Source organism: Mus musculus, chromosome 6, assembly GCF_000001635.26.
Source record: "Mus musculus strain C57BL/6J chromosome 6, GRCm38.p6 C57BL/6J".
NCBI classification, from domain to species: Eukaryota; Metazoa; Chordata; class Mammalia; order Rodentia; family Muridae; genus Mus; species Mus musculus.
In genome coordinates this window covers 127,068,337-127,082,950 of record NC_000072.6, presented here as the reverse complement: position 1 = coordinate 127,082,950, position 14,614 = coordinate 127,068,337, and the positions used below count along the sequence as shown (strand labels likewise).

Genomic DNA, 14,614 nt, shown 5'->3' with positions numbered 1-14,614 from the left:
TGAACTTTTGTCAATTCTGTTTCCCAAATGGAGCGAGCGGTCATTTGTTCACAACTCCCCAGGAAAAGTGTCACCCAGCAATCCTGCTGCCTTGTCTCACATGGGAGTAACACTGTCTATTAAGGACATATGCTGTAGTTTAGAGCTTACCTCCCCTCACATGTGGAAGGTCTGGTCACCAGCCGGTGGTGCTGGTGGGAGGTAAGGTAAGAGGTGGGGCTTCGTGAGAGGTCCTTAGGTCACTGGGGGTGTACAGACTAGTTGGGCCTCAGCCTCTTTTTCTGCAAGTAAGTGGCTTTCCTCTGCCACAGGTTCCCACCACAATGTGCTGATGAGCTGCCACAGACCTGAGAGCAGCTGCCTTCTGCGTTGTGGACTAGACCTTCTAAAGTGTGGCTCAAACCTTTTATCTTCATAAATTGATCAGGCCCACTCTATGTTAATAGTGAAGGAATGCTACTATGATGTGTATCTGGTTAACTGAAGATTAATACGATTTATGTCTGGTTAACTGAGATTTCAGTATGGTTATGCCAGTGTGTCTTTTTCAAATTCTTTTTCCTTTTCCTATTCTGTTTCCCCCAGATTTTCCAATTTTACTCGTGTGTCTCAACATGCATTTATGCAGTCACACAAAGAGGACAAGAGACAGAAGCTGAGAGAAGTCTTATTTTTATTTAAAACACAAGGACAGAAGTGGGGTTAGATTTTATAAATAACTATAAATATAGAGTGATAGGCAAAAATCTTTCAAATAAATAAATAAATATTGCCACATGTGAAGGGACCTAAGGAATTACAAGATGACCTTGGCTCTGCCAAAAAAGAAAGCCCCGCGGTGGTTCTGGGCTTGTGAGTTTACAGCCAGTTTGCTACTCAAGTTCTTTCTGGGGTTTCCCACGTGGTTGCCTCAGTGGGGAGGCTTCTGGTAGCTGGTGTACAGGCTAGTACCCCAATGGGAAGTGAAAGCCAGTGCGGAAAAGGGTTGGGGTTCATGGCATCTACTGCTGTGCACAGCGTTAGTACTTCAGGGGTGGAACTGGCCGAGTTGCCTGCTATTGTTGCCTGCTGTTCATCTGACAAGCAAGAGCAGTGGATCCATTTCTAAGGCTGTGTACAGGAAGACAGTGGAAAACTCAAAGCTGTCTGAAGGACTGGGCCATTACTGTGCCCTTCTGATTCTCATTTAAATAGAGGTAGACAGGAGGTGCCCTTTGTTGAAGTCGATTACCAGCTAAGGTGCAGAAGCGGGGAGAACCTTAAAGCCTGCCTAACACTTCTTGCTGTTCACTGTGAGGCTATGCTCACCCCAGGACAGCCCTGGAGTTTCTGGGACAAATGAAAGATGTCTTTGTTTAATGCCCTAAAAGTTCCCAAGAGTAGCTGCCATTTTGGGGTTAGCTCCTGCAGGAGTCCTCCCCTGACTCTACCTAGCTAATCCTGGATCCCATTTTACTTAGGAAAACAAAAACAAACTTAAAAAAAACAAAAAAACAAAAAAACAAAACAAAACAAAAAAAAAAAAACCTCTTTTTTCCCTTTCCTCTTCACAGAAACCCTAACCTAGAACAATCCGAGGTCTCAAGGACCCTTCTCCCCCACCCCACCTCCACCCCCACCCCGGGCACATTCGCTTAGAATATATTACAAGTCAACCTGCTAGCGGAGGCTTTCACTAAAAATGCCTCTTTAGAGAGAGTTCGAGCGTTTGCATTTTGCAAAACACCCTAGCAAGGTAGACTTTGCTGAGCCAGGGCAAATTCAAAAGCTACTGACTGGTCCTATCACAGAATCATTGGCGAATCATTCCTCAGGGAGGCTGAACTCTGAAATGTGTTCGGTTTAGGTGTCCTTGTCAGCCTCCCGCCAATCCAAAGCTCTTCCCAAAGAGAAGAAATGCGCGTCTTTCTTCGACTTGCCTAGTGAAGACATTAAGGTCAAGGTGCTCAAACTCAAACACCCGTGAATCCCAGAATAGTAACTAGAAGCTGCAGAGATGGCCTCTTCCCTGTGTTCAAGGCGTGAACTCTTTCCTCGTGCTAACTGATCGATTAAAATGCTAGGCAAGAGACCCGGCTAATAAAGGCCAAGTGTCTGGTTTACCTGTTAGTAAAATAAAATAAAAAGAGCTTCGTGTCTAGTTTACCTGTTGGGGTCTTTAAATCAGATTAACATTTAAAATTACATGTATGTGTGTGTGTGTGTGTGTGGATGTGTGTGTGTGTGAGTACAGATTCCCCTGGAGCTAGAATTACAGGTATTTGTGGGTGCTGAGAACTGTCTGCGCCACCTCTCCAGCCTCCCACCGTTGGCTCTTAATTCTGAATAGCGGTGCCTGGCTGGAACCTCGCAGGTGACTCTCAGGCCCATAGGGAAGGGAGAGAAGCAGACATCCTCGAGGTACCCTAGTCCTTCCTCTACGTGGGCTGAACCGACTGGAGGATGGAGGCGGACGCAGCCTGGCCTGGGGACCTAGACGAACCTGGGAAAGGGGCGACACCTATCCGCGCCTCCCGCGCCCCCGCGAGCATCTCCACGGCCTCTGCGCAGCACCCCCAGAGGATCGCTGGCTGCGGGGCCACCTTCCTCTGCGCTCGGCAGCTCGCGAGAGCAGGATACAGGCACAGGCGTGGCGCGGGGCCGCGGCTTGAGCACGTTCAGTGGGTCGCGCTCCGGTGGGTCCTCGGCGCTGCGCGTGTGGCGCCGTGGGCGAACAGTGTAGAAATGCAGCAGCGGGACCTCGTTCCTGCGAGCCAGGAACTGGGAGAAGGGCGGCGGGTTGGTGCCCGGCTGGAAGATGCGCTTGGCGCGGCCCAGGCTCACCAGGTAGTGATGCTTCTGCGACAAGTAGACGTCATAGCCATTCTCCAGCGTCCACTGGCGGAACTTGCAATTCTCTGGGCTGAAGTGAAGCTGTAAGAGAAAGGAAACACAAGAAGTTGAGGGCCGGCGCTCCGCTAGGGGGTGATGCTCAGCCCAGCTCTGCACCTCCCTCTTAGGAAAGAGCTGAACTTGGCTCAGGCTTCAGGAGAGTGGCTGCTATTAGGGCTCTGGAGGGCACTTCCGGGAGACCTTGGGCTAGCGTGCCCAGCTTGCTGGGGCAGTGCCTAGAAAGACCTGATGACGTTCTTCTTGTTCAGTGCCCGCCGCAGGGAGAACTAAACATTCCTATTCTCATTCATATTCATATCCATTCATTCTGTTTATATCTCTGTCTGTCTCTATTATCTGCAGGGAGGACTAGACTAACATTCATCTTCAACCCCTGCCCCCTCGTCCCTCTATCTCCTTCCCGGGGTTTGACTAGATTTCACCGACGCTATGAAAGTACTTTACCACTGAGATACATTCCCAGCTTTTATCTTTGCTCCTTTGTGTTTTCTTTTCTTCTTTCTTCTTTTTCTTTCTTTTTTCTCCTCCCTTCCTTCCTTTCTTCTTTCTTTCTTTTCTTTTTTCTTTCCTCTTCTTCCTTCCTTCCTTCCTTCCTTCCTTTCTTTTTTTTGAGGCAGAACCTCACAGTTATCCAAAATGGTCGTGAGTTCTGATGTGTAGAGGGAGACCTCGAACTTTCAGTTCTCCTGCCTCAGACAACCAAGTAGCTGGGATTGACAGTTCGAGCTACTGGGCCTGGGTTGTATACCTTTTAAAATTCTGCTGGCTGGAAGGTGGTTGTGGCTTGTCTCTTTGCCTAGAGGCTGGAATTGGGATGGACTTTGAAGGGTCAAAAAGAAGTGGGGGTACTGAGATCAAGACATAGTGTAGGTTGGAGATCGGGGACAGGAACTTGCTAACAGATATTCTGGATCTGAACCTTATTTGCCCATTAGTACCGAGTTTTATTGAGTGCCTACCTGGATCTTTAAACACTACATTTGTTTCTTAAACTGCACAAAGAATTGTAGAGGTGAGAGCTTTCTGTGTGTGTAGCTACCTATCTACCCTGGTCAGATGGTGTTCTATCTAGTTGCTGGGAGGTGCACAGCAGTAACAAAACAGACAACTTTTACCTCAGGAACCTTGGTGTGGGCATTGAAAAGAGATTCCTGAGTCACCCAGTCCTTCTTCGTTTCTACCTCAACATTATTGGGACTATAATTACCTTTAGGGTCAGAAAACCTTGATTTATGATCTGAAGGACCAGCTACCACCCCGGAGGCACAGGAAATTAATTGGAGGTCATTAATAGGAGGGAGAGCTACAGGTCACGTTGTTCATTTCACTTCAGTTACCTGAAGTCCCAGTTGGTAACAGAACTGAGAAGACCCCCAAGAGCCTCTCACCCTTTCTAGTGTATAAATTAAAAGCATGAATTGATGTGGCTTTAGAACTCACAACATACTAGGGACTGTATGCCACGCAAGAATGGGCTATAGGGGGCAGGGCCCAGAGCCTCACTCCAAACCCCGGCTGTGAAATCTTGAGCATTTCCTACTGAGACTGAAAGACCAAGGGGCACTGTAAATGGAATCTCTAAAGCCCTGATAAGAAATACAGTAAGGGATGGAGAGATGGCTTAGAGATTAAGAGGGTGTAGGTTCTCCTGTCCCAGAGTTCAGTTCCTACGCATAAACATACAATTTTAAAAATCAAATCTTAGAGAGAGAGAGAGAGAGAGAGAGAGAGAGAGAGAGAGAGAGAGAGAGAGAGAGAGAGAGAGAGAGAAATATAGTCATCATAATGTGATGACCAATACATAGAGAAACTCACCGATCCAAAAATGTTGCCGTGGAGATCCATACAAAGGAACCTTCGAGTCATGGCTCCTGTTATCACCACAGAGCCGGCGTCCTCTGATGTAATCATCAGGGCACCTGTAAGAGGACCTCTCAGGTCAAAATGCGCAGTCGTCCCTTCCTTGAAATGCTTTCTGAAAAGACACCTCAGAGACACCTCTCTGTGGGGATGGCATTACACAGCTCCTCCCTGTCTAACTGTTCCTCTCATTTCTATGACTCCAACCCCAACATCAACACTTACACACCTCCTGCTTCATCCTACTGCATGCACACCTTGATCTCCCAATATCCTGTATCCGTGTAGCACACAGATCGTCCTCCACCTGGCTGCCATGTCCCTCTTTGCCTGATTAGTATCTTTTAGTATTTGGGGCAGCCATTGTGTCTGTCTAGGACATCTGTTTCTAAAGTCTTTTTTTAAAAAAGATTTATTTACTTTATTATATGTAAGTACACTGCCTCTGTCTTCAGATACACCAGAAGAGGGCATCGGATCTCTTTACAGGTGGTTGTGAGCCACCATGTGGTTGCTGGGAATTGAACTCAGGACCTTTGGAAGAGCAGTCAGTGTTCTTAACCGCTGAGCCATCTCTCCAGCACCCAAGACATCTGTTTCTATGATTTTAAAATCTATGTTGAATTTTATTCAAAGACTCAGCTGTATGGAGCCTGGTTCTCCCCCACCCCCACTGTCCCAACCTGTATGCTCAGAGTTGATTTCTCTTCCCTGCCAGTTGAAGTTGCTTAACCTTCAAGGCCAGCAGCAGCCATTTCTGTGCCTTCTTATTTCCCTAATCAGAACTTATCATCTTCAGCATCGTCCCCTGCCGTTACTACAGTGTGTGCCCCTTACCTGGCTTTACCATATTTGCATGCCTAAAACCTTTCTCCAGAGGAGCAGGGCCCTTCCCCATGTTTAATAGATATCAGGGATAGATAAAATTTGCTTTTTTGGACCCAGTCCTTTGTGCTTTTCTCACTTGGAGTTTTGTTTTTTTTTTTTTTTTTTTTTTTTTTGTAGATGCTGGTCCTGGACATCTTTCAATAGCCCCTCTTAAAAACTTGCCTTTGACTAAGGCCTGACGCATGCTTGTATCATCTTCACTTAAACAGTAGCCAACACCTTTAAATGGGCATTCTGTACTAAATGTAAGATTAAGTCACACTGTATTTTAAAATGAATGGTGATTCAGCAAGACTTGACATTTTCTGTTAAAAATAATTTACTTAGATGTTTGAGGACACTTCCAACTGCCTGTTGGAACTTCATTTCACAGCCCCAAGGAGCCTGCCGCAATCGAATCCTTCTTGAGAGAACACGGTCTGTGCCTAGCATATGGTAAAGCATCATGAGGTGATTTGAAGCCTAAGGCCTCTTTCCTACCCCATGTAGACTCAAAACAAAAACTTTCAAGGGGAGTGAGCAGGCGAAGGTTAGATGTTGCCTAACTACAGAAGCTGGTACAGACCGAAGCTGGCTGGTGTGCTCAGAGGGAATGAGGGTAGACATGAGTCTGGGAAGATGATGGCAAAGAGGACCAATCAGGAACACTCATTTGTTGTGAGTTAGCATTTTGGAAAACTGGCAATTGTGGAGAGGTACCACACGTGTTCTTCCAAATGATGTCTGGCTACATGTCTCAGATATATGTCTGATCTTATGTAAACCCAGACATACATATGAAATACAGAGGAATTTATGTCCTGAGAGCTTTTTGGCTCAATCACATGGGGGACAGGAGATTACATTTAGTAAAGTTGTTTTTTCCTTTCCTTTCCTTTTTTTTTTGTTTTGTTTTTGTTTTTTGGTTTTTTGGTTTGTTTGTTTGTTTGTTTGTTTGTTTTTTATGTGTGCCCTTTTAAGTACATTATTTTAAATTCTCAGAACAACTGTTAGTTTGTTAAAATTAACATCATTATCATTTTAGTAGTTGTTGAAGCATCTATAAGAGACAAATCAGGATTCAAACTCAGGTCAGTGTCATCTTCCTGCCCTGCGACTGTGGTCTTCAAAAGAGAAAGTGCTAAAAAAACAAACAAACAAGTGTCTGTGCCCAGGAGGGGTAATGGCCCCCTGTGTGGCTCCTTAAATACCCTGAAGCCACAGGAGTCTCCTTGCCACAGCTCCTGTCACCAGAGCATAACACAGCAGTTCCATTCTGTTTTGCAAGGTTACCACCATCAAATGAGCTAATGACTTTAAAATATCCGACCTGACAGTTGACCATTCCCACACCCTGACATCATGCCAGCCTGCCTGACAATTGGAAGCACCGCAGACAGTGAGCACAGTGTACAGACCCTAGTGCAGGGCCAGTCTTAGTGGAAAACTCACTGCAGAGTAAGGGAGTGACTTCCAGGGGCCAGGGCCGGGGGCGCTTGGGCTTTTTAATGAAACCAACAAAAGCTAGCAGAAAAGTTCACTTGGCCAAGCACATGCTAAGTCACACACCAGAAGAAAAGAGTGGGCTACTAAGCAAGGGTGATAAGCAAGCCTCTTCTGCTCTTTGCAAATTCTGTGTTTGATGGAGAGTGGGAAGCTGGCCTTGTTCATATCAGAAAAAGCTTACTGATCCTGAAGAGGTCCCAAGAGCCTTCTGAGCTCAGGGGAGCTTGGAGCATCTTTGAGGCAGATCATTCCATCTTGTCAAGACCAACCACCTGAGCAGGAGTTGAACATTCAACTCTTAACCAAGAATTTACTAAAGCAAAACTTGGAAAGGGGACAGTAGAAACACGTGCCTCATTTTGTCTTCTTGAAGATATAATGACTTCCACTGGCACTGTATGCATGTGATGTACAGGCATATATGCAAACAAGACAGTCATACAGATGAAGTAAAGTAAACGAATAAAATAAATAAATGAGGTCATAATTAAACCATGCTCTGCTGTAACTGATGAGGAGGAAGATTATATCAATAGCATGTAAAGATAAGAACAAGATAAAGAGTCATTCTTATGAAAATGCACATAACTGAGACCAGTACATCAGATTAGTGATACTTTCCCCACAAAGGGAAAGCCTACACAAGACAAAAATTACACCCAGCTAAAGTCAGGTTAATTCATTTTATTGCTTCTCAGCCATATTCATTGCTCCTGGCATCCTCCAGTCCTGATGTCTGCAAGCTCCCAAGGATGTCTGTAAGCCTGCCATTTAGACTGATCTCACACATCCTCCCTACCCAAGCCTGGACTGTTCCAGACTGACCACCTTTCAACAAAGAGATTCTATGATTCTAGGAAAGTGGAATGCACATCCTCTAATCAGAAGCAAATTTCCAATCTCTAGAACCAAAATAGTTCACCCTTATCTACTGTCCAGTACTTGAAATCACATGTAGTATTGCAGCGGAAGTCAGGGATGTCTTCCGGAGAGAAGGCTACAATGGCATTTCCTAAAAGTTGAATAATGCACCGGGAGACAAGAGGTCTATGAAGAACTATGTCACATTTCCAGTGGCAGAGGGTTGTGTGGTGTCAGGCACCTTGTAAGTCCTGTCCACAGAACACAAACAGTTCTGGGAACCCATGGAATGTACCCACATTTACTCCAGATTCTCCACATCAGCCTCAAACCTGACTTCCAAGAGGTAACCCCAAGCCCCCCTTTAGACCCCTGAGTTTTGGAGCATGCCTTGTGTTTGGAGAGAGCCTTTCTCCTCCTCTTCCTCGTCCTCCCATTTCCTGTCAGTGTAGCCCGTGGGCAGGTGTAAGCTGCTGGCTTTGCGTGTGCCTGTACCTGGCTGCTAGGTTTAAGGTCTGTTGGTTTCTAGCAGAGAGAAGATTGTTCGCACAGCAAGGCCACATCCAGGAAATGGGCTCACCTACTACAACAGCACAGAGGCGATCATAATCCTTACAGAAAGTTCTTTAGTGAAGTGCAAACTGCCACTGCTCAGTGCTCTACATGGCACAGAGCCTAGCTGCATCTTCTGTACCCTCTTGGAGTAATTTTTCAGTTTTGTTTTGTCTTATTCTTTGTGTATAGCTGTCTTGTCTGCTTGTATTTCTGTGTACCACATTTCTTCAGTGCCATCAGAGGTCAGAAGAGGGCATTGAACCTCCCGGAATTGGAGTTATAGATTGCTATAAGCTACCACTTGGGTGCTAGACTGGACCTGGACCCTCTGTAAGAGCAGCAAGTGCCCTTAGCTGCTGAGCCATTTCTCCAGCCCCATTTAGAATACTTTTTGCTTGTCTGTAACATAGAACATGTGTCTCTTCCAATACCCATCTCTCTTGCCACTCTATTTTCTATGTGTTATTCCTTATGCTGGAAGGGGCTTTCAGTTGAATACATCTGGTTGATTGACAGGTATGATTAGTGATCCAATTTTCCATAGACTCCATCCTTAAGAATATTCCAATTGTTTCACATCACCAGTGAGTTCACCACTAGCTAATCAGTTTTGTTAGCAACTAAACACATTTCAGCTTCTCAGAGAAGAACCACCAACCAACCACACAGGACGCTTCTGAAGTACCCTGCACACCTGCTGAGTGGATGCATTCAGTCAGACTTGCTAAGACAAAGCAGCTTGGTGGTCTGTCTTTAACATAATGTCTCTTGAGAAGGTTTGCTTTAGTTTCCAGACAGTCTCACAATGTAACCCTGACTAGTCTCTCCCAGTTAAGTTCTGTCTGGGTTATTCTTCTCTTTGAGCCCTTGTCTTTCTGTCCATCTTTCCCTCTAATTCTTGAGCAGAAGAAAAGAAAATTATCTCTCATTATTGGAAATGGGTTACAATAGCAATTATTCAGGTTGAGAAAAACTTGTGAGTCAAATAATAAAGGGGAAGAAAAAAAATCTTCCTTTTAGGTTACACACACACACACACACACACACACACACCCCAAAACTATGCATACAAGAAACTAGACAATTTATCTAGCCCAAGGTTTCCCCAATACCTCTGTAGGTCAACAGCAGAGAGTTTCCCCTCTTCCCAACCTGGAACCCATACTCACTGTAGATGGTCTGATGGGGGGTGCCATCTACATGACCATCCCTATGGATCTGTAGGTGATAGCTGGTCCTGGCTGTAGCCGTGTACAGGTGGGTCAGGCTTCCCCAGTTGGAGCCAAGCAATGGGGAAGTGTCCGGATAGGCTCTAGCAGTGCCCAAGCTGCAGACAGTGCAGAGCACGCCCACCAGGAGTCTAAGGCAGGTCCCTAGCATTGCACAGCACTGAGTGGCTAATGCTGAGTTTGAAATCTGACACTCCCAGACAGGCTGGGCCCTTGCTGGCCTTTCTCTTCTTCCTAGGAAGAAGCTGAGAACTGAGGTGGGGATCCTGGGCTAGATTCCCTCCTTTTTTCCCCGGGACTTTTAAAGGGTGGTGGTGTGACATCAAGCAGGAAAAACAATGCCGCCACATCCTCTGTGTTGTAATCATCCATTCAAAGAAAAAGCCCAGACTTCTTAGGCTTGCGGAAGGCGCGTCAGTTCCAGGCACACACATACATGCACGCACACACCCCTCAATTTCAAGCCAGTGCTCCCATAAGTGAATGATGTGTGGGCAAAAGTTATCTGTGACCCTGGGTCATTTGTTGACCTGTCCCCACTTCCATCAGGAAGTGTGAAGGCAGCCAGCAGTACTGAAACAAACAAACAAAAAAAACCCCAGAAAACCAGAAAGCCGCCTCCTCGCTAACTCATCTCCCTCCAGTGTCCTTGTTTTGGTTTGCTTAAGCCCTTTTCCTCCAGCTGCCAAGTGTGTTCTTGGAGCTTACTCCTGGCTGTTGCATCTGGCAAGTGTCTTGATATATGGTCATAAGTGATGCTATCAGGCAAATGAGACTCCCCCCTACCCCCATACACAAACCCCAGGAAGGGTGTTAGGTGGGAGCATGAGCTCAACACCTCCCATCACCATTCCCAAAGACCTCAAGGCAAGAAGAAAGAAAACAAGGTCTTGAGGTCAGCAAAAATGGCAAGATCTGGTTTCTCAGTTTCCCTCGTCTGGATGAGGCAGGGAACTAAACTGGCAATTATGGCTTTGCCAATAGGAAGGAGACTCATTTGGAGGACTGGAACGGCACTGCTGGCTGATCAGAGGAATCAGAGGGCAGGAAGCATCCAGGAGCTGCAGGACTGGGCACCTCCCCAGCCCATGTCCACACCCTGGGACCTTGTATGAGTGGATGCCTCACTGCAGAAATTGCTCTGTGCATGCCCTCTGTGGAGGTGCGTCTGATGCAGCGGTGTGGGGTGTGGGGTGTGGTGTGTGGGGTAGGAGGTTGAAGGCAGACTAACACACACAGTCCATTGGAAGGCAGACTGCTGGAACAGACATCAGCAGTATATGGCCACAAGAAAAGGACTGCTCACTCAGTGTCCCAGGTTACTGAGTTCCTACAACAGATGAGTATCCCACAAGATAGACATCAAAGCGGATGGAAGAGAGAGCAAGATGTGACAAATCAAGCGGAGGAAGCAGATAAAGACGAGTAGCCATCGTGTAAAGCACATGGATGCTTGCACACGCCAAGGCAAGTGGAGATGCCCGTTCCACCTCCAGTTCCAGTTGGGTCCAGGCTTCTGTGGTTTACAGAGTGTTTTCTCATCCACTAGTTCTTTGAGCTTCACTGCAACTCTATAAGACAGGCACACTGTGCTATTACCATTTAAAACTTGTATTTATTATTAACTTACTTATTTACCAAGACAGGGCCTCACTATGTAGCCCTAACTGGCCTCAAACTCACGGAGCTCTGTCTGCTTCAGTCTCCTGATTGCTGCGATTAAAGATGTGTTCACTAAGGCTGGACTTCAAAACAAATGTGTGTGTGTATGTGTGTGTTGCCATTTCTGAGAGTGTTCATGTGTGTATGTATATGTGTTTGAGTAGGATCAGCAGGCAACCTCAGGGTTGCTCCTCAGGAGCTGTGCACCTTATAGCAGCGAGCCCCTGGCGTCCTCCTGCTTCTCCTTTCCCAGATTGAGATTATAAGATTGTAAGTGGGCCCTGGGCATCAAACTCAAGTCCTCACACTTATGTGGCAAGTGCTTTGCTAACCGAGCCATCTCCCCAGCGCTAATACTTTAATGTTATACGTGAAGGAGCGGAGAGCTAGTCTGTAATGCCGAAGTCACAGAGTCATACCCAGTAGAGTTAGAACTAAGTCTACCGATGCCCCAGGATGCTTCTCCAGGATGAATCATAGCCACAGCTAATGCTCACTGAGAGACCACTAGTCCTCTTAATAGCCTGGTTATTTTTCTCTTGTGCTAACTCGTTTAATAACCCTGTAAGGAGGCCATTACATATTTCCTTTATATACATATGGAAACCAATGGGAAGGGTCTATGTAACTTGCCTAAGTATAGGTGGCCAATGCACACAGAGGGTGCTGGTGACCAGCCTGGACTCTGGATTGAATGACACATTAACTCCCACAGCCCATCAGAGCCAGAGCTGTGTGACCTACCCCTTAATAAGAAAGACTAGGTAGCAAAGACATCACTTTTTTCTTAGTAAGCCAAGCTCTCTCCCAGGAGATATAGGGAACATGTGTGTGTCACTCCAAGGTTAGATAAAAGTTGCCTGACATTTAAATGCTTATATCTGAGTCTTATTTAATAGATTATTAATTAATATTTAATGGCCACAAGGGAGAGTGGTGGCACATGCCTATAACCCATCATTTTGTAAATAGAGGCAGGAGGATCAGGAGTTCATGGTCATTATCAGCTATAAAGGAAGTCTGAGGCCAGCCCTGGCCACACAAGACTCTATTTCAAAATATGAATGTCTCCAGCTCCTGGTGCTATCGACTTGGGCTGCCCTCAGCCTTTGTTAGAGAAGTGTCATTGTGCTGTGGGCAGCAGCAGAGACATTATTGTTCAATGTGTCAAGAATGAGAGGCTGAGGGCTGGAGAGAGGCCTTAGCGGTTAAGAGCACTGACTGCTCTTCCAGAGGTCCTGAGTTCAACTCCCAGCAACCACATGGTGGCTCACAACCATCTGTAATGAGATCCGATGCCCTCTTCTGGTGTCTGAAGACAATGACAGTGTACTCACATACATGGAGTAAATGAATAAATCTTTAAAAAAGAAAGAGAGAGAGAGGAGAAGAGAGGAGAGGAGAGGAGAGGAGAGGAGAGGAGAGGAGAGGAGAAGAGAAGAGAAGAGAAGAGAAGAGAAGAGAAGAGAAGAGAAGAGAAGAGAAGAGAAGAGAAGAGAAGAGAAGAATGAGAGGCCCTAAACTGGACATCTATATCAACACCCACCCTCACCAAGGCACAGAAAGCATCCCATACCAAGGCACAGAGAGCACAACAGAGGAAAATGTGGAGAGAATGCAAGAGCTGGAGGGTGGGGAGGAGTGCTGTGAAATGCTGTCTTCCAGACCAGATGCAGCTATTGCAAACTCATAGCAACTGTGGTTGTCTGTACAAGGTCAAACCAACTACCTCTGCCTACCAGCATAGACAGAATAGAAAATTTCCAGCCCCCCCCCCCGACCCTCTACTGAGGAGCTGTTGATGGGAAATTGTTGCTAGGGGAAGAAGAGGTTTTTTTGTTTGTTTGTTTGTTTTTGGATGCAGTCACCGATGGGTTTCCCATGCTCCAGTGATTGCCCCCCATCCATGCATGTATAGGCAACACTAACTGGTCTTGATGGGTTGTAAAGGGAACAGATAAGACATTAAGTTAGAAGAATGCATGTTAAGAGAGACAAGGGGAGCTTGAGGAGACTGATGGAGTCTACTCCATAGATGATCATATACATGTATGAAATTATCAAACATAAAGAATTTTTTTAAAAAAAGGAAAACCCCAACAGCAATAAAAGCAGCAGCCACAAAATAGTTCATAAATATAGTAGAACACCTTAGCTAATTGAAGGAATAACTGGCTTTCAGGATTGAAATGCAAATTTCTCAGAAACGCTTGCTTATTGGTGACTCCATGTTTCCTCTTCTGGTTAAGAATGGTAAAGTTCAAATCCCAGCAACCACATGGTGGCTCACAACCATCCGCAACAAGATCTGACTCCCTCTTCTGGAGTGTCTGAAGACAGCTACAGTGTACTTACATATATTAATAAAATAAATCTTTAAAAAAAAAAAAGAATGGTAAAGGGCTGGGAAGTTCCTGTGAGACAGTTCACGGTAGGAGAATCTTCCCTGAGAAGAGGGGTGAGAAGGAGGGCGTTTTGGGAATAAAGAAAAGAACAAATGTTTTCAAGGCTTCTAAAACTACTGAGAAAGGCTTTGCTCACCCCCGGGGCTCCATGGGAGTGCCAAATTAGCAAGATGTGGATGAACTGTTAAGGGAATTCGCAAGAGCAAAGTCATCAGAGCGATGATGCAATTCTCCAGCTTTGAAGGAATGGGCGACTTAAATAAGCTTTGCCAGAATGACGGGAAAGGCTGTCACCCACCATCACTGGCTGGGTTCCTGGAGAGGCTTGGGGAGCAGACCTCTGGCTCTTTCCACTTGTCTTAGGAGGAAGTTATTTCCACAGAATTTTCTTCAAAGAGATGCTCAGATACTCGGCAGTTGGATCTGAAGGCAGTAGCCTTGTTTCTGCAGGGGGAGTGAGAGACATGTTCCATACTTGACAGGAGCAATGGCGGATGCAAAGCTCTCTGACTAGGAAATGTTGAGAATGAAGATGAAGTTTCTCTATTGGAACAGCATAGAGGCAACATTTTCAGTGCCTGGGAGCACGTCCTGCTGGAGGGCCCCGTGGAGCTCCCAGAACTTTAAAACCCAAACATCTTAGGATTGATCTGATGTCATTCCTGCTGAAGCAGAAGGAGTCAGGATGGGGCTATCTGTGCTGTGTTCAAAAGAACTTGGGATATTCAGGTAGTCAAGCGTTCATTAACAATGGGCTGTACATTCTGGTATGCACTA

At 46.0% G+C, this 14,614-nt stretch overlaps 1 protein-coding gene across 2 annotated transcripts; it reads right to left on the bottom strand.

The window, feature by feature from the left end:
• Positions 1-654: 654 nt before the first annotated feature.
• Positions 655-10,049, bottom strand: Fgf23 (fibroblast growth factor 23). 2 transcript variants are annotated; one of them, NM_022657.4, is made up of 3 exons: positions 9,711-10,049; positions 4,708-4,811; positions 655-2,913 (listed from the first exon to the last, which is right to left on the bottom strand). In NM_022657.4, the coding sequence occupies exons 1-3, from the start codon at positions 9,919-9,921 to the stop codon at positions 2,473-2,475; spliced, it is 756 nt and encodes a 251-aa protein (NP_073148.1). In that variant the 5' UTR covers positions 9,922-10,049; the 3' UTR covers positions 655-2,472. The 2 variants fall into 2 exon arrangements, with proteins under 2 accessions (NP_073148.1, XP_017177196.1); XM_017321707.1 differs by lacking the exon at positions 9,711-10,049 and having other exon boundaries at positions 1,627-1,919; positions 2,620-2,913; positions 4,708-4,805.
• Positions 10,050-14,614: the final 4,565 nt, after the last annotated feature.